Here is a 22,392-nt window from a genome sequence, read left to right on the forward strand (position 1 = left end):
AAATTATGTTCAAATTCTTGAATTATAGCATGTAAGAGAGAATACTGAGTTATACCAATGAACAGTATGCTGAACATTTGGGATTATCATGGGGTGTGCTCAAGTTGGAATACAGCCATGCAAACAATAAATTGTATTTAGCTGATAACTAAAGCTCTCATGTCCATGGGAGATCTAAGACATCCCTAGGCTAATGACTGAAGGTATTGTCTGAGGAAATAAAATTTTCCAAAAAAAATTCTGAATTAGGATCACAAGCTAAGTATGCTGATGTGCACTTGATCTTTTTCTTTTAACTTCATTTGGTTCCCTTTCAAACTGAAATGAGCCATTTTACTAAGGCAGAACTTGGAATTGATAATAGCAGCCCGTGGTGTGTGCTTATAGTCATCCAGTTATGATGTTGTCAGTAACTGTGTAAACAGTAGTAAAGAAATAATCCAAAATTCATTACAGCAAAATAGTAATTCACTTGGCTTCCATTTTAGGAGATGGTAATCTAATTATGTACACATTATTACTATGTTGGTTATTATTATTGCATCAAATTAGAGTATCTGAGCCTTTCCTGGACAATGGTCATTCTCAGCATCCTGGTGTGTGATTTATTCTCTTTGTGTATCCTTGACAACATACCATGCAGTTTTAATTATAGTTTCCTCCTGTATTTTTTCTTCTTTCATTCTATTACCACAAAGTCTTGAGTGTGTGAGATGAGGGGCTTTTTTAACTGTGTTTTGGTTTTCTTCCCGGTATGTTGAAAGATTGACCAAACTGCGTATTTATCCAGAGCATGCATTTTGTCAATTTGCAATTGCAGTGCTGCCCCCAGCTGGTAAATGTGATGGACGTGTAATTCGATTAAATCTTCATTTAAACGAATGGCATAGTTTTAATAGATTAAAAACACTTGGAAGTTAATGAATTATTAAATTTGGCATGGCTTAGCCCCAGCTGGAACCACAAAGCCAGTCACTCACACACTACCTCCCAGTGGGATGGGAGAAAGAACAGGAAGAATACAAGTGAGAAAATTCAGATGGTTCAGATAAACACAGTTTAATAGGTAAAGCAAAAGCCATGCACACAAAGCAAAGCAAGAATTGGTTCACCACTTCCCATGGGCAGGCAGGTGTCCAGCCAGGAAAGCACGTCTCTGTCATGCAAAACAGTGACTTGGGAAGACAAATGCCATCACTCTGAACATTCCCCCCTTCCTTCTTCTCCTAGTTTTATGTGCCCAGCATGATGCCATATGGTCTGGGATATCCCTATGGTCAGATGGTGTCCATCTGTATGCCCTCACAACTCCTTGTGCCTCCTCGTTGTTGGAGTGGGGTGAGAGGCAGAAAAGGCCTTGACTCTGTAAGCTCTGCTCAGCAATAACCAGAACATCCCTGAATTATCAACATTTTCCAGCACAAATCCAAAACACAGCCTCTACCAGCTACTGTGAAGAAAACTATTGCAGTCAAACCTAGTACAAAATGAAAAGGATATTGCCATTTAAATTTTTACCCACAGAGGTGCATCAACTAAAGCCACAGTAATATTGTAATCACAGCGAAATAAGTGAAAAAATTGCCAAAATTTTTATTAATACCTCAAATTACATGTTTGTATTTGTTAGTTGTTTCCGATGTTTGCTGTACTCAGTTTTTCTCAGCCATAAGTATTTTGAATTCATGGTTAGCATCTCTGAGAAACATGTTTGGATTTTTTACCCTAGATTTATGTGCAGCATGATTTTTTAAAAGTAGATCTTGATGCAACATTATTTTGTTACGTGGTGGAAAGGCTACCATAATATTACTTGGAGATAACAAGAAATAGTTACTCATTTGTGAAGCATTTGTATTTTGAAGGGAGTGCACTCAGTATTTTAGGCAGAAGAAGGTGAATCAAGCATGGCTAGTTTAACAGCTGTATCTGCCTATGCATATGGCCTGCAACACTGCAATATTTTAGTATTTAATACTCATTCTTTAGTGGGCTGTCGTGGAATACTCTTGGAGAGAAAAGCTATCTCAATCATGTAAAGAGGGAATGGAGATATTTCCTGTTAGCTGACTTTCACAGATTTCTGTAAAATTTTTAATCTGCTTTTCACAGATTTCTGTAAAAGCAGTCTCAGTGTTTCCTGAGTCCCTCTTGATATACTTGACTGCTTTCTAGAGTTGTTCTGCTCTGTAGGGATTTTTCTGAGTAGATTGGACTTATGTTAGTGGTGAAGAATTGCATTCACATATCTGAACAGAGAACCTAACACTTCCTAACACGTGAAGGCATTCAGTATTGGTTGTCTCTGGTGCAGTGTAGGGTTTTTGAATGAAAATGTATTTTCATATTTACTAATACTTGGCTATTTTTGTATGTAATTAATTTGCAGGTTACAATTTTGTAGTAAATATTCCCAAAGGAGCAACAAACATTGATATTCGACAGCACAGCTACTCAGGGAAACCAGAGGATGACAACTACCTTGGTAAAAGCCTCCTGTGTACAATATTGATGGATAGGTTTTGTGCTTTTGACAGAGATCTGCTCTGGATGTATATTATGAGAAATCTGATAAAGACATTGGAGAAAATACCTAATTGTTTTTTATATTCATTGGCCTGGGTCTGTCTGGAAATCAGTAAGATGTTAAGGTTTCTAGTTCTTAGATGAGTGTGTTCATTCATCAGACAGTAAGAATTATAGCACTCTGCATAATTTTGTCAATTCTTTACTTTGTTGCCACAATGTTAATTGAAATGCCACAAGTGAGCTCAGGAATAATGCAGGTATTTGTTGTTTTAAATCTTGGAAACATTTACTTTGTTTATGAACAAAACAGTCTGACCATCAGCAAACATACCATATTTCTTACTTACCAGTTGTCTCAAATTTCTCTTTTTCTATTATGTCTGGGACATAAAGAGTATAAAGGTTGTCACATCCTGATAGATTTGCAAGTGTGTGTAAGCAACAAAGAACTCATAAGTAGGTTCTACCAAAGATCTTGGTTGTTCTATTTCACAGTAGTCACATTGTATCTGAAGTGCCTGAAAAAATGTTGAAGCTTATTTGCTTCCTGTCTCTTCTTCCTTTGTCATCCTAGCCAACAAACTGAAGAATTCTCAAAATGTTTTCCTTGTCACTTGCTGCCCAGAAGCAACCTTTGCCCCCTGCCATTAGCTTCCATTTCAAATGTAGTAATGTGCCTGAATAGCATCTTGTACTACAGATTTTACTTTATTTTAAAAATGTTTAACTTGTCATTAATCTTTATTATTGCAAATGGGTCATTGTATTAAATTACTATCACAAATGCTTAATAATTTATTTTCCAGTTTACTTTTAAAGCCCACTTCACTAGAAGCAGCTGTAGCGAATACAAGGATTTGGGCTGTAGAATAGGGCAGAAATACCAATAATTATTTTTTCCTTCTTCAGTAGCAGAACCTAGCCAAATTTAAAAGTTAGGGCTGCAGTCAGCAATTCAGAAGAACAAATATTATTTAAGTACTATAATGCAGAGAAAATGCATAACTTAGAAAATCCCTGACCACTTCTCAGGTGAAAGGTACTGATTATTAGGGTTGAATTCATTAATTTGAACTGTTTGATACCATTTTACATTGACTACAATAAAGCCACGTGTTGGTGAGATTTTATTGATAGAACCTTTTAACTAAATAGATGTCCAATATTTTATTTCACTTGCAGCTTTATCAGATGCCCATGGAAATTTTATCTTGAATGGAAATTTTGTTGTAAGCATGTCAAAAAGAGAAATCAATATACAAGGAGCCATTTTCGAGTACAGTGGTTCAAACAATACCATAGAACGAATTAACAGCACTGATAAAGTTGAAGAAGAGCTAACCTTACAGGTGCATGTTTACTTTTCTCAGAAGTTTGAAAATTTCCTACATGATCATTATGTTCATAATTTTATGTTCAGATTCACTGAAAAACAGCTATTATTTTATCTCAATCAAGGTTTTGTGTGTAGGGAATTTATACAACCCTGATGTGCGTTATTCATTCAATGTCCCGATAGAAGATGGAAGTGATCTGTTTACATGGGATCCTTATGGACCCTGGCAAGATTGCAGCAGGATGTGCCAAGGTACTGTGAAGTATTTTTTTCACCAGAACCAAAGACCTGATGGGATTTAGGAAGGGACTCTTCTTAAGTTCTCTGACTTTTCACCATTACTTGTAAGGGAGAGACTTGTTACCCTCAGTAACCTTCAAGTTCACAGAGCCTTTAAGGACAGAACAGCTTCTGATTTTTTTTTGGCTATTTTTACTACTTATGCAGTACAATTCTATATTCAAACCTACATTTGGAGACATAGGAGCAGTTTATTAAAAAACGGTTGGATCAAATCGAATATGTTCTTATAAAGTGGTATTGTATGTCTATTAATATTCATTAGGCTTCCATTATACCACTTCCAGGTGATCACTGATTTGTCTGGTGTCTTTCATACTCATTTATTTATCTTTTTTTGATTATCATTATCCCATCTAAATGGGACAATGCTGTTTAAAGATATATTTGACTATTTTAAGCTGTTATGCTCTAGGCCATTCCAGTATAAAAATAAAGCCACAGCATTTATGAAATGCTATATATAAAAGTGTATGTACACAGATTTTTGACAAATTCTCTTCTTAGTGGGTGCTAAAAAGCCTGAAAATATGTAATGATGAGATTCTTCTGATTGTATACATGCTCATGTCCTAGAGAAGCAGAACAGCAGTCAACTGAGGTATTTCTCCCAGAACTCCAGATCTTTTAGGTGATCAATTTTTCTGCTTCTTTAAGGGAAAGGATCACAATGTCTAAGTTAACATGTTGGTTTAGGAAATATGTTAATTAGCAGGACATACATGATGTGCTTGGAATACTTAGCCTGATGAGTAAATGGACTGTTGCACTTTTGTAGTTCTCTGGAAGTTGATATCCTATGAGACCACTCTAGGACAGCTGGAAGGTGGAGAAGATGACTGGAAAAGGTTATTCTCCACCTGGAATGTAGTGAGCTGCACAAAGGAGCGTGTTTGTGCAGAATCTGCTGTGTACAGCAATTTGTGTTAATGGGGCATCTCAGTTCCTAGCTGATGAATGGAACCCATAAGGCAGTCTTTCTAAGTTTAGCCCTTTATTTACTTCTTCTGATGCTTTTTGAAGGTATTCGAAGAAGAAGAATGACATGTATACGTAAAAGTGATCGTGTGGTAGTGTCTGATCAAAGATGTGAACTTATACCCACTGTACCAAGTGTCTTTGAGGAGTGTAATACAGAGTGTGAATTAAGGTAAAAAAGGTTCCTAACTGATGGAGTTATTGTGGTCTTAAATGGTTTTATTGATTGACATTGAAGCAACGTAATTCAGATTGCTTTATCCTCTGTCCCTTCATCCCTCTTTACCTTCCTCATCCTTCCCATCTCTCCTTGTTTTCCTTAAATCTGTTGGTGTAGTGGCTTTATACATGACATTTACACCTTCAACTCCATATAGAAGTAGGGTACTTTTCTAATTTTTATTGGTAAAGTACAAGATCTCTTGTTAGAATTGTGTATCTGTTCTATATATTCTGGCACAAAAACTTGTACTGCTGCATGAAATACATTTTCCACCAGAATTGTATCCACAACTGGAAATAATTTGAAACAGACTGGTGTTTTTGCATTCCAAGATAGCCCACACTGAAATATTCAGAGGATGAAGAGTTAGAATTATAGCTTACATTTTTCAAAGTCACCTAGGAGATTAGGATAAGAGATCCTTTAAATATAAAGAAGTTATTTTAAGCCTATAAGTCAAATTCTTTTATATTGCTTTCAAAATTCAGTCATGAGATAGAGTTTACAGTTTTATTTGTTCCCTAAAATGCGTATCTATATTTACATTATGATTCTTGGTACATTCTTTGAGTGCTGTAATTGCCATGGTCGTGTTTTTTAAAACATAGCTAGCTTTCTGTAACAGTTTGTCATTTTAGGTGGCACAGTGTTGGCAAAAGTGACTGTACATCAAAGTGTGGCCCAGGTCATCGGTCTGTTGAGATCCACTGCATGAAATACTCAATTGCAAGAGGACTCAGTGCTCCAGTGGAGGATAAGTACTGTGCTGATCAGCAGAAACCACCAGCCAGAGAGCCTTGCCATGGTGACTGTACATTAAGAAGTTGGCACTACACAGAATGGTCAGAGGTACAGATTTAAAACTTTATAATTGTACCATTACAGTTCTGGTTAGCATTCATACAAAATTTTTAATCCTCTATATTTTTTTACTTTGATAACTAAGAGGAAACAATGTTTGATAAGTACAGATATGTAGAATCATCTGATACCACCCTTTATATTTCAGCAACTTCCTTGTATTTTTATAAGAATGGGCAGCTTGTCTGCAGTTTGGTTTTGGATGTCAGCAGTGAAGATCTGGTAATTGAAGGTGTATATTTTATTTACTTAATAATTTAATTCTGTACTATTTTGGTTTTATTCTTCCTTAGAGCTTTATCTTGGAACTATTATATAAAGTGCTGAATTTATCTCAAATGAACATATTAGCATTCTGTGGATTAAATGCAGGACGCTTTTGTCTGGTGCAATCCTTAACGTCTTTTTACCTTTAAGACTGATAATGTATTTTGGCCTGGTTTTATTGTCTTGTTTCCTGTTTCATAACTATGCAGTGTTCCAGGAGCTGTGCAAGAGGTGTCAGAAACAGAGAAGCTTTTTGTATGAACAACTTGGGACGTCATCTTCCTGACAGAGAATGCCAGGAACTTCCAAGAGTTGTAACACAGAGCTGCAATGAATTCTTATGTCCAAGCTGGTCTGTTACTGACTGGAGTGAGGTAATGAAACTTTGTAAAACTTAAAGTACATTTGGTCCTGGTCATCAGTATTAAAATAAGCTGCATTAAGTGCTTAGGGGTTTTGTTCTATATTTTGGGCCACATGGTTATGAAAGTTCTTAAGTCCTATGATTTGTCTGATATACATCACACATCTATGACTGGCATGAGAACTTCTGTAAAACACTCCTAGAATTTATTTTCTCCTTAATTTTGTTACATTTAAATGAGGTTGTGAAGATATGTAAAGTAAATATATTTGCAGTAATTTGCATACCTTCCTTTTTTATGAAGCAATGACAACTATACAGCCAACTGTTTAATAGAATTGTAATAATTTTATTATAGGTTAGATGGATATAAAAGAATTGTGGACAGTTTAAACATTTTTCCAGTGAAAGCTGTGATATATGCACTATTATTGTATTGGAAATAAATGATCTGCACATAGTTTTCATAATTTGCAGCTTTAGAATCTTAATAGTAATTTCTTTGTATTAGCTTTTGAATTGAACAGGAAATGAAAAGTTCATTAAAAAGTAGGGTTTTTTGGACTACTTACATTCATGGAATATTTTTGTTATTTATGTGATTTATTTATGAACAAGTTGCTAAAAGAAATTGAAGCCCTAATGCAGATTCATATCTCTGCAAACTGGTGTTTATAATAATTTTACAGTGCCCTGTGACATGTGGCAAAGGAATGAAGCATCGTCAAGTCTGGTGCCAACTTAATGACGAACAACTGAGAGATGATTTCTGTAACCCAAATGACAGACCAGAGTCAATAACACCATGTGAACTTCATCAATGTGCATCTTGGCAAGTAGGGCCTTGGGGATCAGTGAGTACATAAGGATTTCTGGCTTCTTGTTTTATAGCTCAGGCCATGAGCAATCACGAAACAATACCTTTTAAAAATTTTACTTGAATCATACACATTTGTTTTAGTTGAATTGATTCACATATTTGTTTGCAGGGTCCTATTGGCTATCTAACTTGTAATTTAGGAACACCCATAAAGAAGTTAAATGCCTAAAATAGTAATTGGTCCTGAACCTTAATATCAAAGATGTTTTACACATCAGTGTATTACATCACCAGAATAACAAAAATGAGGGTAGCAAACTGTTCAGATGAACGAGACAGGTAAAAGACCAAGTATTTATAGGTAAGTGGGCATATTCAAACGGTAGCTTTAATTAATATAGATCAGTCTTCGATCTACAATATACTTCAATTGGTACAGATCAATCTTCAATCTACAATATACTTCAATCAATCATAGAAATGTATATGCTAATAATAGCAGGGAAAAGGACTTAGTATTTTATTGTTACATTTTGTTTTTATCTTCAGTGATATCTCTGCTATCTCTTTATATGAAAGCGCTGTTGAAAAATATATTCCTGTGTGACACTAATCGCATGTAAACCAAAGTGGATTTAAAACACTAGGAAAAAGTGAATTGATTTGTGAAGAAAACTTTTGTCAGTAAATAGATGAGAATTAATTAAAAATATGAGGTACTCAACTTCATGTGGCATTTATAAGATCAGGTTACTCAAACAAACAGAAGAATACTTGGATATTAGTGGGAAATCATAACCAAATAGCAGCTGATCTTTATCTTATTATATACAACCTGTTATTAAAATACAGAATAAATATACCTTTGGAAATTAAGTATTTTTTTAATTTAGACATTTCTTTTACTTTTTTACCTTAGAGATAAGCATACTGTTATCTAACATAATGTAGAGTAATCTTGTGATCACTGGACCATGAATTTCCATTCCTACAAGCTAAATGCAAAAGTTAAATAAAAGATTAATTCAGTCCCATGATAGAATCCTTATGAATAAAAATAGTTTTCTGAAATAGCTTGTATAAGTAATTTACCAATCTATGTCACCGGAGTAGAACTTTTCATTGCAGTTTTTCCACTGTACCACCTGGTAATAGCCCTTCACAACAAGTGCTTGGGCTTGAACCACAACATTTATAGGGATAGGATTTGTGTCATAATATTTTCAGCCATCTAATGTTTTAGGTGGCAGCTTTGAGTGTACTCTGGTCAAACTCTGTAGTGAAGGGAAAAACATTTAACAGCTGCAGTTAGTGATTCATTTGAAGCTACTCCTTATTCCTCTCTTTCCCCTCCTCCACTTTCTCTTCACCAGTTTTTATTGCTGAGCATGACATAATGGAGCATGGATTGTCCCTTTGATCAGGTCAGGTCAGCTGTTCTGGCAGTGTTCCTTCCCAGCCTCCTGCCCAACCTCCAGCCTACTCACTGCAGGGGCTAGAAAAGGGGAAAGAGAGAAAGCCTTTGTCCTGCACAAGCACTGTTCATTGGTGTGCTATGAACACCGGTTAAGTATCTGATGGTTTGCCACAAAGGAAGTTAACACCATCTCAATGGTCCTTTCTATTCATTCTAGAAAGAGTTCCAAAGCAGAAAATGTAATTAAAAATGAAATTTGGTTATAACTACTTCTATTTCAAGTGTATGAAACTGCTGCCTTCAACAGTGTGCTGTAACATGCGGACGCGGATACCAGGTGCGCGCAGTCAAATGTGTTACTGGGACGTACCGCATCATCCTGAGCGACGACAGGGAGTGCAATGCTGCCACTCGTCCTAGGGACAGCCAAGTAAGTTAAGAAACACCTCTCTACTTCTCTGTCAAAAGTGTCTGAATACAATTCTTTTCTACTGACTCTGTGTGGGAACTTGGAGGGCATCACTTCTAAAATGAGAACAAAATACTGAAACTCTATGCTTTTCTTCACAAAAGTCGAATTTTGCCTAGGGAATTAAGTAAAAGAAGAGTAATTTTGAGAGATGTTTGAAAGTTGGTATGTGATGTTGATAGAGTATATGGCTTCAAGGACTCCAAAGGCCTGTGATTATTTGGCAGTAGCTCCAATGTGTAGAATATTGTAAGGACACTGCTTGCCATCCTGCTTAATCAATAGTACCCAACTGGCTTCTTTAATAAGCTTCTAAACATAAAAGCCACTTAATTGGTGTAGTTTATTTCTGCTTAGATGTGCAAACACTGGATTTGATTATCCTTGGCATTTTTAATTGTGGTACCTGTTAGCTACTGACTGAAACTGGGCAAATTTATATTCTCAGTAGCTGAAGGTATAAAGGACAGGATAGCACAGCCACTGTCTTTGCTTGGTCCTTCTGTGCTGCCCGTGGCTCTGAAGCAGGAAACTGTAATGTCTATGCTCCTTCTCTCCAACAAGTTTGCCAAAACTGTTCTTTCTCAAAATGCCAATATTATTAGTTATTGCCAATGCAGTTTTAAGAGCAAATAAATTTTCTTTGACACTCCATTTAAAATGAAACAAAGCAATTCAATGAAAGGTCTTTGAATAATTCCAGGGAAAATGTAAAAGATGGTATTTACATGTTAATTAAAAGCTAACCATTTACTTTACATTTGGCTCTTCCAAAGTGTATATTTCAAAAGTGTTTTTTTTCCTCACCCCCACAGGAATGTGAATTGCCCTCTTGTCCAGAAAATACAAAATTATGGACTACTTCACTTCCTCTAGTTCATGTGGGGAAGGTGACCCAATGGAGATATGGATCATGGACCCCAGTATGTAATATAGCAGTCACACCTTGCAGGGCAGCCCTCCACTCATTCACCCATTTTTCCATGGAGCTTTCATTAAGATATTTTTCAGACTGAAATCTGCTTGGGATAGATTAAAAAGGAGTTCTTAAGAAAAGAAGCTGTTTCTTAAGGGAGCAGATAGACACTTCCAGCAAACTGTGTGCTTCAAATTCCGCCAGGAAAAATAATAGGAAAAAAAGCGGAATTCTAGGAGCTGGGATTCTGAGTGAAATAGTTTTTGTATCATTGACAGTGCACAAGGAAGTGGTTTTTTTAAATGTAATTGATCCATTTCTAAGTATTTGGAGCATCTTTGATGTTAAAATATTATTTAAATCTTTTATGTGATAGTAATACTAAACAGCTGGAGTCTTTAAAGATCTAATTTGAGTTTTTTTGTAAAATAAGCGTTAGTAAAACAGTTCCTACATAAACTTTCTTCAATGCGAGGTTTTTATTTTGATAATGTTGAAAATTAGTTTTACTTGATAACGATGAGAAAATTTAAAATTTTCTATGAAGTGTGGATGTGTCTGTTAATCCCTTGAGATATTTAACAAAGCATATAATGCAGTTATATTTTTGCTCAGCTATTTTAACTAAATAGCAGTATAGGGTGCATAAACTGAGGCTACCCAGCAGTTCTTCATTAAGTCCACCTTGAACTTCTCAGCTATAAAGGCATCAGAAGGGGATCAATGGAATCTGCTAATACAAACCATAATGGCAAATGGATTGTTAATATCTGTTTTTATTTTAACACTTCCTGTAAATATTGCATCCCTGTGTAACAACTAAAGTGTTCTGAAAGTTACTGATGTTTCTGTTGCTTCTTGCAACTGCATAATTATTCTATGTTATAGTTTAAATGCTGTCAGTTTATATGCACTGAAATGCTTCATGAGAATTAAGGCTATGCAATTCAGTTCCAGGCCTACAGAAACTATATTAATATTTTAGATGCTTGCATGATCTTGTTTTAGTCTCCTAAAATGTGATGAGCTTGAATTGTTCACTGACAGTGCTCTGCATCCTGTGGGAAGGGCGATCGTGCTCGCTATGTGAGTTGCAGAGACGCTCATGGGGAGATAGCAGATGAGTCTTTGTGTGCTCATTTGCCACGACCAGCTGAAATTTCAAGCTGCTTTAGCCCATGCGGAGAGTGGAAAGTTGGAAATTGGTCCCCTGTAAGTATTAATTGTAACAATTTTTTAATGTGTGTATTTAGATTATTGGCCAAGTCTCTGTTTAGAAATTGAGAGTTCATTTTTCCTTTTTTTGCAAGCATGATTGAAATTGCATCCCTTGAAAAAACAAAGTATATATTTGTTCTTGTCAAAAGTAAATATAAATGTATTTATATTTATTAATCATCAATGTTGTGTGACAAACACTGTGTTAATCTTTTGGTCAGTGCACGGTTACGTGTGACAGTGGAATAGTAACAAGACAAGTCATCTGTGTCAATTATTATCAGCAAATCAGTGAGAATTACTGTGATCCTGAAGGCCGACCTCCTAAGGAACAAGAATGTAACATGCCACCATGCCCACCAGTTTATCATCATGTTCCAAAACTACATGACCATCCAAGCCATTTTCCAGAAACAGGTTACCTCCCAATACACCCTCCACAAGACAATTTAAACCAGTGGAACCATCCTTCCGTGGGAGGATATCAATGGAGAACTGGACCCTGGGGAGCAGTAAGAATTTTTTTTAAATATATTAATTTGTTCTGTCACATGTGTGTTAACATTTCTAGAAATGTTATTGCAGTACAGATCTGGTCAAAACAAAAGCACATTCATTTTAAAAAGTATTGTTTTTCTTGTTCTTATTATTATTCAGAATATATTAAATTCTAAGTGTAATTTTTCTGTGATTTCAAATTTAAAATACTTCTACATAGTTGTCATTTTTTATTTGAAAAGTTCAGTTTTGAGAGTTAAGGTTTAAAACAAAGCTGCTGTTTTAACCAACATATTTTACCCTTCTTTGATCATGCAATGGCAAAATGTATTTTTACCTGTTTTGGTAGTGCTCTAGTACTTGTGCAGGTGGATTTCACCGCCGAGTTGTAGTATGTCAAGATGAGGAAGGAAGAAGTGCCAGTAACTGTGATGAGGCAACAAAACCTTCAGAGTCAAGACACTGTGATTCTGGACCCTGCCCACAGTGGAACTTTGGGAACTGGGGAGAAGTAAGAGCATTTCACTTACAAAGGGGAACATTGTTTACTACATAAGCTTAGAAGTAGAAACATAATTATGTGATTGTGAGTGGAACTGAACACCTTGTTTTTACTTATTTAATAGAGTTTAAAATTTAAAAAGAATGAGTTTCAACCTGTTTATCTAAACTTTATTCTTTGATCAAATCCAGAACTGTAGTGGAAATATGAGTTACGTAAATATACATCCAGAAGAAGTAAGTATTGTGTGAGGCTAAGGATATACAACATCGACAAATCATATAGTTGTATGACATGTATCTTGAGATGCAGAAAATTATGTTCTGTTACAAAAAGCTGGATTGTATGCAGAAAAACCACAGTGCAATAGCTAGTCTAAGAAAAAAAAAAGATCATAAGAAGCTGTAGAGAAACTTTATTGCATGTAGTTTCATAGGTACTAACAATAGTAACTGCAAGTAGTAGTGGTTACTGGATTGTAGTTAGAAATTAGAAATATGGAGATAGGATCATGCATCTAAAAGTTGTGCCTGGGTTAGAACATTTTGATGACACATTTGATGTTATTGGACATGTTGATCTCCATGCTGTGTGATGTCATATCTTGACCACACACTCCTGCTCAAATGCTGCAGAAAGAGTTAAAGCTGATTAGTTTTTCATTTATTCTAATCTAATCTATTGTGATTCTTGCCCACTTTTCTTACTTTTGCAAATCAGTTACTGGAATAGAAAAAAGAATTAAAATTGGTTGAGTGACTTTTTTGTTTTACTTTTTTTCTCCTTGTTTTAGCCAGATTTAGCCATTCAGTTCTCAAGGTCAGTCTAAATGTCATATTTTTTCTGTCCACAGCCATAGGCTTGGGATACAGTTCATGCAGATTATACAGTTCTTTTCCTAATATTGAATCATTGAGAATACCATAAAAAGGTTTGAACTATTATAGATTGACTTTCAGAGTTCATTAGGAATGAGAACTGGTATTGAAGAATTGCAGGCTAACTGAAACCCAGAAAACACATCCTATAAGTATTTTACACTTAGTCTGTATAAACTGGACTGTGTAAAAGTGTGCCCAGTATCTGACTTTTCTGTCACTGTTTGGCAGGGAAAACTACTTTTAAGAAAGATTTCCATATTTTCCTTGTATTAAAGAAAGAGATACATGCACATCTATTCTCACAATTACTTCTCTTTAATGGAGTATCTGTTACTGAGACTTTCTGCAGAAAATCACTTGATAAACCATAAAAGTGTCATTTGGTAAAGGTTTTGGTGAGGGAATTACATGAGATTAGACTTTAAGTCCTTATTCTTGAATAGAGTGTTCAGGGAATATCAAAATAGACATAGTAAATAATATGATGTACTGATGATTGCTATATATTTTGGTTTGATGGTATGTGATGACTCTGTTAATAAAATTATTGCATATAAAATTCTGTGTTTCAGTGTACTCAGACTTGTGGAGATGGAATAAAGACAAGACTGGTGATTTGTCAGCTTCCCACTGGCCAAATGTTAGGTGATCAAAGCTGTGAAATTCTAGACAAGCCACCTAACATGGCGCAATGTAATGTGCATTCTTGTCCTGGTGATGTTTCTTGGCATCGGGGACCGTGGAAATCGGTACGATAGCATTCAATAATATTTTTTGCTTTCTTGTTCTTTCTGTCACTCTATTTCACCATGTCTTTTCAAAGATTTTATGTAATTTTTTAAATTTGATAACAGTGAAATAACAATGCATGTGGAATATAGTCAATGTAGTTTTATAAAGAAATTGTTCCTGCAGCCACAGAATTAAATGAGAAGCAGCCATTTCCTTCAGCGGGAACAATATCATGGTCTGTAAAACATCATAGGGAGTATTTTGAAAATTACCAGAAATCATCATAACTGATAACAGGTACCTAATGTTGCTCCATTTGGAAGGGTTACAGTTTGATATGTGTTTAAATTTACAAGTTTATGCTGTAAATTGTGCTGTAGTATTATTTATGTATTTATATTTGCAAAAACACCCTAAACTTTTTAGTGCACAACTTTTTTCTTATAGTATATTTAAGTATAAAATAACTCACATCCATGTATGTTATACTCTGTCATCAAACATTTTGCTCCATAATACTTGTACATTTGTGTATAAAAGTTTATATTAGTGGTTTTAAAACAGGGACTAATTGAAGTTATCTATGTATAATTATGTTTGTAACTATAATATGTTATTGTCTACATGTCACTGTCTATTAATGTGTAAAAATGCCTACTGTAATCAACATTAATCTTTAAAATTGCCGCTAGCAGATTATTAACATACTGAAGTAATCATAGCAAGCTCTGCAGTATAGACCACATTATAATTCCCAAGCTGTGAATTTGATAACAATATTGATTATTGTGCTAAGTTCTAAGGGGAATAAAGGCAATCAATGGAGGTTGGATCCAGTTCTGGTTCTATCAAAATTAGCAAAAAACCTGTCATTGACATCCCTGAGAGATGGTCTGGGACAGCACTTATTTGGATTTTTTTATTAATAAAATTATGTAATTTGTCTCTTTGAATTAATATGGCAGCATTTTCAAAAAATGTCCGATTTCAACTATAATAATTGCTAATATTTATATAAGCTATTCTAATTTATTGCAAAGAGACTGTAAAATGTAAGTTTGATTTAATGGTTTACCACAGTTATCTCTTTCTTCCACTACACAAAGCAGAGTTTAGGGTTTGTGTTTAGCAAACACCAGAGTATCCTTTTTAGCCATTTTCCAAATAATTAGCGGTGACTTGCTAATTAATATTCATCAGGTGCTGACAGAACAAGCAGAGTTCAGCATACAATTGCTTTTGAACTCAATGTTTGTTTTCCTTTTAGATCAAGAATTATTCACAACCTGTTTGTTCCCTGAGTAATTCAGTTTGCCCTACATTAATAGATTACCTGTAAGATCTTGAATTCTAAATGTTGTGTATGGTTTAGTTTTATAAAGATTTTCATGTTGGTTTATTTCTCAAGTGACATAAAAAGCCATTTTAATCCTTCAAAAACTTCAAAAGTTTAGAATGGATTCTATTTATGAGACAGAGAGGCCTCTTTTATATATAATTGCAAGCTCTATGGTTAAGCCATAAAAGATTTAATTTCATCTCATGCCGCAGAAACAAACATAGCAGATTCAGGAAATAAAAGCAGGCTCACATATTAAATATGCTGTCATTTAAATAATTTAGCTAGTTTGAATGCTGCCAACACAGAGATTTGGTTGGTTTTTGTTGCTTTTTAAGCAGAGCAGAATTTATTCATTAAGGATGACTATTAGGAAGGAGCAGGAAAACTTTAGTCACAGGAACCCTGTTGTAGCCTACTACAAACAGCTTTTTTTAGCCATGGTTGACTACTGATTTTTTAGTTTGGCAATAGATCATGGCCCTGCTTATCTTACACATTTCTGGCATAAAATATGCCCTAATATAGGGAACTGTTAATGACTACATGCTCTCTGGCTGCTGAAGTCCTCAAACCTGTCACATCTGCACTTCCCCCGTCTCTGTAAGATTGCAGGAACCTGACAAATAACTGTTTATATTTTTCACAGAAGTATTGAGTAATATTTCTGTGCCAGGTGAGCAATGCATCAAGCTTTTATGTCTACAAGTGGGATTCCAGTGTTAAAACCTAAGCAGAAGCTGTCATGCAAGACTAGATGATCTTGGAAGTCTTTTCCAACCTCTATAATTCTGTGATTCTACCTTGTCCACTAGCTATCGCTATATATTTAAGAACAGAGGACTTTTAGCAGTATCCTTTCTAAGTAAGTTTGTTTTATTATTATAGTTATTGATTAATTTTACATAACATAATTAACATAAAACACATCTTTTAAATGCACAAAAGGGCCCTTGCAAGGAAGGTTCAGTTTATGATTGGAAGCCAGAATTTTGGTTGATGCTTTCTGCAGTTTAGCAGCTGTTGGCTGTTACACTTTATAGTGTCTGTCAGTGGCTACTGGAGCTGACCCTCACAAAGCTTAAAGGCTGTGTGCTCCTCTGTTCCTGGTTGCTGCAGTTGTCCAAATGGGTGTGAGGAAAGGAAATCTCAAATTCTAAAGGTTTATTCCTTTAATTTTTATACATTTTCTAAAAATTTTAGGAAGCTTGGCCCAAAATTACACTTGAGGAATAAAAAAAGCTGTTCATATATAGGAAGACAATACCTTCAGGCTTTGCATAGTGAGGAAAGTTTTCTCACATTTTTAGACAACAAGAATTCTGATTAGATTTTGATCTTATTTTTGGCCCTGTTTACTTTTTCAGTGCCTGCAAAAACTCTTGAAGATCCAGGTACCAAACAGCAAAGGTTTCTACTTAGGCAGTTGGTGCTGTCAGTTGATGTTACTTTGGAAGCTTTGTATTTCATTTGGGCAATCAGCTCTTGTATGAGTGTTGGTAGTTACCTAATTTTATAATGAAAATTTTAACCAGATATGTCTCAACTTGAAATATGTTTGGTTCTCATCCTTTCTTTTTTTTTTTAGAAAGAATAGATAGCTCCTTAAAAAAGATAATTATATTTTATTTGTCTGAAATGTTTATAAAATAAAGGCTTTCATTCTTTTTCTTTTCTTCACTCTTAGGATTTGTATGTAATTCATAAGTATTACTTGTGATTTCAGAGAAAATAGGCATGAAAGTAATGGATTATTTTCAAAGTTACCCTGAAATCTCAGAAAGGTGTTACTGCCATTTCTTACTCCCCTTCAGACATATGATGTAATATTCTTTAAAGTGGCTGTCTTTCTAGTGCTTCAGTTTTCCACTTACTTGCTCCAGAATAATTTAGATGTAATTCTGTCTTTGCAGTAGTGGAAGAAATCTACTATTAATTTTTAAGTATATGAATCTATTTTTTAGAAATAGTCCCAGTTCCCTTCCAGTGTTGTTACTGGCAGGCATCCCATTGACTTCTCCAGGAGCAGAAGCAGGCCAAACTTTCATACGTAAAATATTTATTTGTTTTCATTTTAATGCAAAAATTCTTGCTATGTATGATAAGTGCCTTCATTCACCTTTTCTAATGTGTAAAAAGTATTTATATCTTTAAAAATAATCTTTTATATTAAAAGGGAATTCAGAATCAGTGAACTTGGTTTTCAAAACCACCTTCAGGTTTTACCTCTACTTCTGCTGCTGCCTAATGTTGAACTTTAAAATACCTCATTGCCAATACAGTACATTAAATTAATATCCCACTGCCTGAAATCTTGATGTTAGCATCTGCTATTCATTTTTTAAAACTTTGGAAGTGGGAGGGGGGTCTTATCAGAGATAACTGATAGCAGATGTCACTGCCCAAATAATGTCATAAAACAGTCTTGGGGTAGTGAATTTTATTTCAGGTCATTCTGATAAAAATGTTTTCAAAACTTGTTTTCAACATTCAAAAACAAAATATTTGTGTAATGTTCATCAAGAGAAAAATCTCAAGTTTGGTGCTATGTTGCCTGTATAGCTTGAAATAATAAATAAGTTATAATGTATGTGTAATAATTTAATTTAATGACTGTGACTTGTGTCTGTGAAATACAGTTGCATTTTAACCCTTCTTTTTCATGCATGTTGTGTGGCTTTGTGTTTATATCTATTGTGCTCTTTATTAAGGAATGTTAATGTTTAAAACCCTTAAAAAAATAAAGGGTGGGACAGATACTAACCACTTTTGCTGAAAGTGAGGGTTTTCTTTAACCTGTGTATTGATATTAACTTCATACTATACTTCAGTGATGTTTTCATGGGAAAAGCTCTTATATTTGAACACAAAAAAAATTGTTACTGATACAAGCAGTGTTGATGCCATTTACCAACTGGACTGAAATAGATAGATAGTCTTTGATGGTAAAGCTGAAAGATCCTAGCTCCTCAATCTTTTGCTGGAGCTGTAATTTTGTGGTCCAGTCCTCTCCCACTTAGTGAGTGACAAAACACAGAGAAGAATGAGGATCACAATATAATGCTCAACTCTTAATATCAAAGACATAACATGGTTTTTACATTCCTAAAATACTTTTATCAGGAAGAGGTTTGCAGAACTTTCAGACCTTCCACTTAGAAAGAGGACAAGTAAGAGTGGGACATAGTCAAAATAAAAACAGTAAATACACACACCAAAAAAAAAAACCAAAACAAAAAACCCACACAAAACCCCAAAAACCAGAATATAATGAAAGGGGAAAAGAAGCAGGTAATGCATAATACCATGCCTAAATACATAAGCCATTTAATGAGAACGAAAGGAATGTGAAGCTACTGGTGTATTGATTAGAACTTTCAGAAAAGCTGAAGGGTTCTAGTTGGTCAAATCCTTGTGAAAATCATTCTGAGCTGCCTATGTGTGTGGCAGCTTCAAAAACCCCAGCCAGAGCTCATAAAGTTGGTTCAAAGTGGTTTTGGAACTCAGATTAAAAAGTTATTAAATATATATTAAAGTATTAGCATTTTCAAATATTTGTGAGGGTCTATACATAAATATTTTTATTAGGTGGAATGGGTTAGGAAATGAACAATATGTTCTGTACTGCATGAGTTCCTAGTCCTTTCTTTGAAAACCAGTAATTGTGGCAGACTGGTGACTCCCCTATGACAGGCTGCTCTGTTGATCAGTGTATGTTCTAGCACTTGTGGCCCTTTACCTTCAGTGACAGCAGAATTAAACACTTAGATTTCCTGCTGAATCAGTCCTTCAGAAGCTTCCATGTCTGCTCATATTTATGTACAGGAAATGTAATGTTGGAAATATTGTTAGTAAATTGAAAATATACAGAAAAGTGGTTTAGGTTGAAAGGAAACTGGATTTCAACATGTGAAGGTAGGTAAAATGTTGCATTTCTCATCCAAATTAGACTCATATTTTCATGCTAAAATAATATTTAATATAAATTGGGGGGGGAGTGTTAATTCATTCAGTTATATTTAGTTAAGTGCCATAGAAAAAGTTGTATTTTCTATGCTTTTGAAAAGTTTTAAAAGTTTCTGACAATACTATATTGTGCCAGCACATATTGCTTTTTATTTCAAGTTTTTTAAAGTTTAAATACAAAATCTTAGATTTTAATCAAATGAAAAAAATTATATGATATGATGTTTTTTATAGAACAGAAAGGCACATAGATCTTATGTATTTGCCATTCCTTTAATTTCTGAGCTACTCTTTTGCTGTTGCTAACATGATGAAAAATGATAAATCAGAGCTTGCACTTGCTGGGAACCAGCATTTCTTTTGCTCATTTTTAAATTTTTGCAAACTCAGCTGAAACTAATTCACCTACTGTGGTAAAACTGTCTTATGTCTACTTACTTTTTTAACTGGTTGATTGAAAAGGCCCTATCCCTTAAGATAATGAAATGAAGTTTTAAATAGTTAAAATATTACAAGAAAAGGCTTTTTAACTGTGCAACCCCTTTGTGGAAATGTAGCTTCCATAATATCATCCTCCATCATATTAAAAATGTGCTCCAACTTTTATTGTGAAGACCTGTAAACAAAATATCCCTCTCAAGGGGCCAAAGATACTTTTCAGTGAGAGTGCAGATTATGTCATTCCTGTGCATTTATTTGGTTTTCCCCAGCTTCACAGGAGGCTGGAGGCTAAACTACCTGTGATAGAGTCTGTTAAACTGTGTCCACTTTTTGGAAGCAATAAATAGACTAATTTTGGGTTGCTGTTTGGTTTTCATGGAGGTTTTTGAACACAGCTGCTGGATGGACACAGATACATCTCTATTTGAAAAATGTGTCCGGAAATTTATCCGTTTATTCGAAACAGAGAAACCCCTGCATTTCTTTTTCTCATGGTGGATTTCCTTAAGGTCTCCTGTCTCCATTTCTGCCAACCTTGATGCTTGCACTTTACTCACTGCCTCCCGTGCTTTCATGTAATTGCTTAAAAGTTTTACTAGTGCTTCATGGCTGTGGGGTGCAGAAAGATGAGTCTTGCTGAAGTCTGGCCAAGTCAGCAATTTGATGTCTGTGATGCTGTAATGGTGAAAGTGCCCATTTGAAGCTCTTGCAGAAGGTATCAAAGGCACAGGGCAGGACTGCAATTTTGTAAATTTGACGCAAATTTATACTTGTAGATTAGATTTTCAAAAAGACCTAGTGAGAGTCTAGCTCTGTTCCTGTCTGCCACTGATTTCAGAAGGAAAGGTAAGGCAGAATTATTTGTTAGGAGTGTTGGTTTTTTTTTTTAATTTACTAATGCTTCTGTATTTTTAATTATGATTTGTCTCAATCTGTTGTATATGTCATTCAGCTGAAAGATGATAAAAGGTACACAGACCAGATAAGCTGCTGCAGGAATGCTGGCTGAACACAGTAGTTTATCGGTTCTCTCACTCCCAGCAATTAATAAGCTGATCATACTTTTCATTGTTTTAATATATACTGTCATGAATGATAGTTTCAATATTGCTTGAATGAGGGCTGATGGTAAAGTTTCTAGCACAGATACAAGCAGAACCTTCAGTGACAAATTTAAGACTGCACATGAGGTAGCTGCGCCTGCCAAATTGCCGCTGAAAGGAGGCAGAAATACCTCTTGGTTCCTGATTCTCAGGTGGTAACCAGACAAAGACTCAAATCAAGAGCATGTAAGGCAGGAAGAAAAACTAGATAATTCAATTTTTACTGTAATTGAGAGATGAAATGGAAGATATATAGGAAGAGGTAAATGAGATAGCAAATGTGATGTGTCATGTCACCACTGTTGAATGAGAACTCATGAGAAATGGATTATTATTTTTAAATTTCCACCCCCATCAACATCTCCATAATCCATTGTTCTTGTGTTATTGTAATAGCTAAAAGCTTGTTTGAAAGTCTAATAGTGTTATATGAGTCATGTAGGTAAAACAAAGAGAAGGTTGCTGACTGGAAAAGCTCAGTCTCATGTATGAATACATGTAGACAGTGTAGGAATACAAGGCACAGTGGAGCCTGTCTGAGTATCTCAGTAGGTGGGGAGCTGAGCATAGTAACTCATGGGGAGTTGGTCTGCCCACAAGCATGGTCTGGTTTTCAAATGCTCTGTAGTTGGCAAGAAGGATTTCAGGCTTTAGGCAGTGATGGGCAGAATAGTGATTCTCAGCTTGTTCATCCTGACATCAAGGAAAGTCCTGATCATCTGTTTTATTTGTTCTGAACTTGGAGAAATGCACAGTATTTGAGATGTCAGAAAGGTAGGCCAAATTAAGACTTACTCACAAATATAACTGGAATGAATAAAAGACATTCTGTAAATAATCATTAAGTGGATTCTCAAGGGTTCTGGTTTTGATTTTTTCCAACAGCTGCAAACAGTATGGTTGTTCATCTGACATCCAGGCAGATTGCTATTTTCTGGCAGTAAGGATACAGCCAGCTGCACTGGACAAAAGAATTCAGACCATGTGGTGTCAACTTAAAAAAATATCATCTAAAGTTTCTCAGCATCATCAGTAGAGTGTGGCTTCTTCAGACGTGAAATCCTTTTACTTTCAGTGTATGTACTGATGGTTCTGACTTTGTTTTAGTCAGGATGTCTTTATGTTTAAGAGGAATAGCACATTCCTAGTAGATGCCAGATATATCCTCTCATAGCAGTTTTTCCTTGCTGTAATCCACATCGATCCTAAAATCTGCCTTTAATCCTCTTTAT

General features: G+C 35.1%; 1 protein-coding gene across 1 annotated transcript in view; it reads left to right on the forward strand.

Annotated features, from left to right (window-relative positions):
• The window catches only part of ADAMTS20 (ADAM metallopeptidase with thrombospondin type 1 motif 20), an 85,418-nt gene that overhangs the window by 42,980 nt on the left and 20,046 nt on the right, over positions 1-22,392 (forward strand). Inside the window, exons 16-28 of the mRNA XM_066550377.1 lie at positions 2,390-2,485; positions 3,712-3,878; positions 3,988-4,117; positions 5,189-5,315; positions 6,005-6,215; positions 6,704-6,868; positions 7,548-7,712; positions 9,403-9,525; positions 10,380-10,487; positions 11,528-11,692; positions 11,920-12,210; positions 12,546-12,707; positions 14,152-14,328. Of these exons, the coding sequence (XP_066406474.1) occupies positions 2,390-2,485; positions 3,712-3,878; positions 3,988-4,117; positions 5,189-5,315; positions 6,005-6,215; positions 6,704-6,868; positions 7,548-7,712; positions 9,403-9,525; positions 10,380-10,487; positions 11,528-11,692; positions 11,920-12,210; positions 12,546-12,707; positions 14,152-14,328 (2,087 nt within the window). The remainder of the gene's footprint in view (positions 1-2,389; positions 2,486-3,711; positions 3,879-3,987; positions 4,118-5,188; positions 5,316-6,004; positions 6,216-6,703; positions 6,869-7,547; positions 7,713-9,402; positions 9,526-10,379; positions 10,488-11,527; positions 11,693-11,919; positions 12,211-12,545; positions 12,708-14,151; positions 14,329-22,392) is intronic.

The sequence above is a fragment of the Molothrus aeneus genome, chromosome 5, assembly GCF_037042795.1.
Source record: "Molothrus aeneus isolate 106 chromosome 5, BPBGC_Maene_1.0, whole genome shotgun sequence".
Classification (NCBI taxonomy): domain Eukaryota; kingdom Metazoa; phylum Chordata; class Aves; order Passeriformes; family Icteridae; genus Molothrus; species Molothrus aeneus.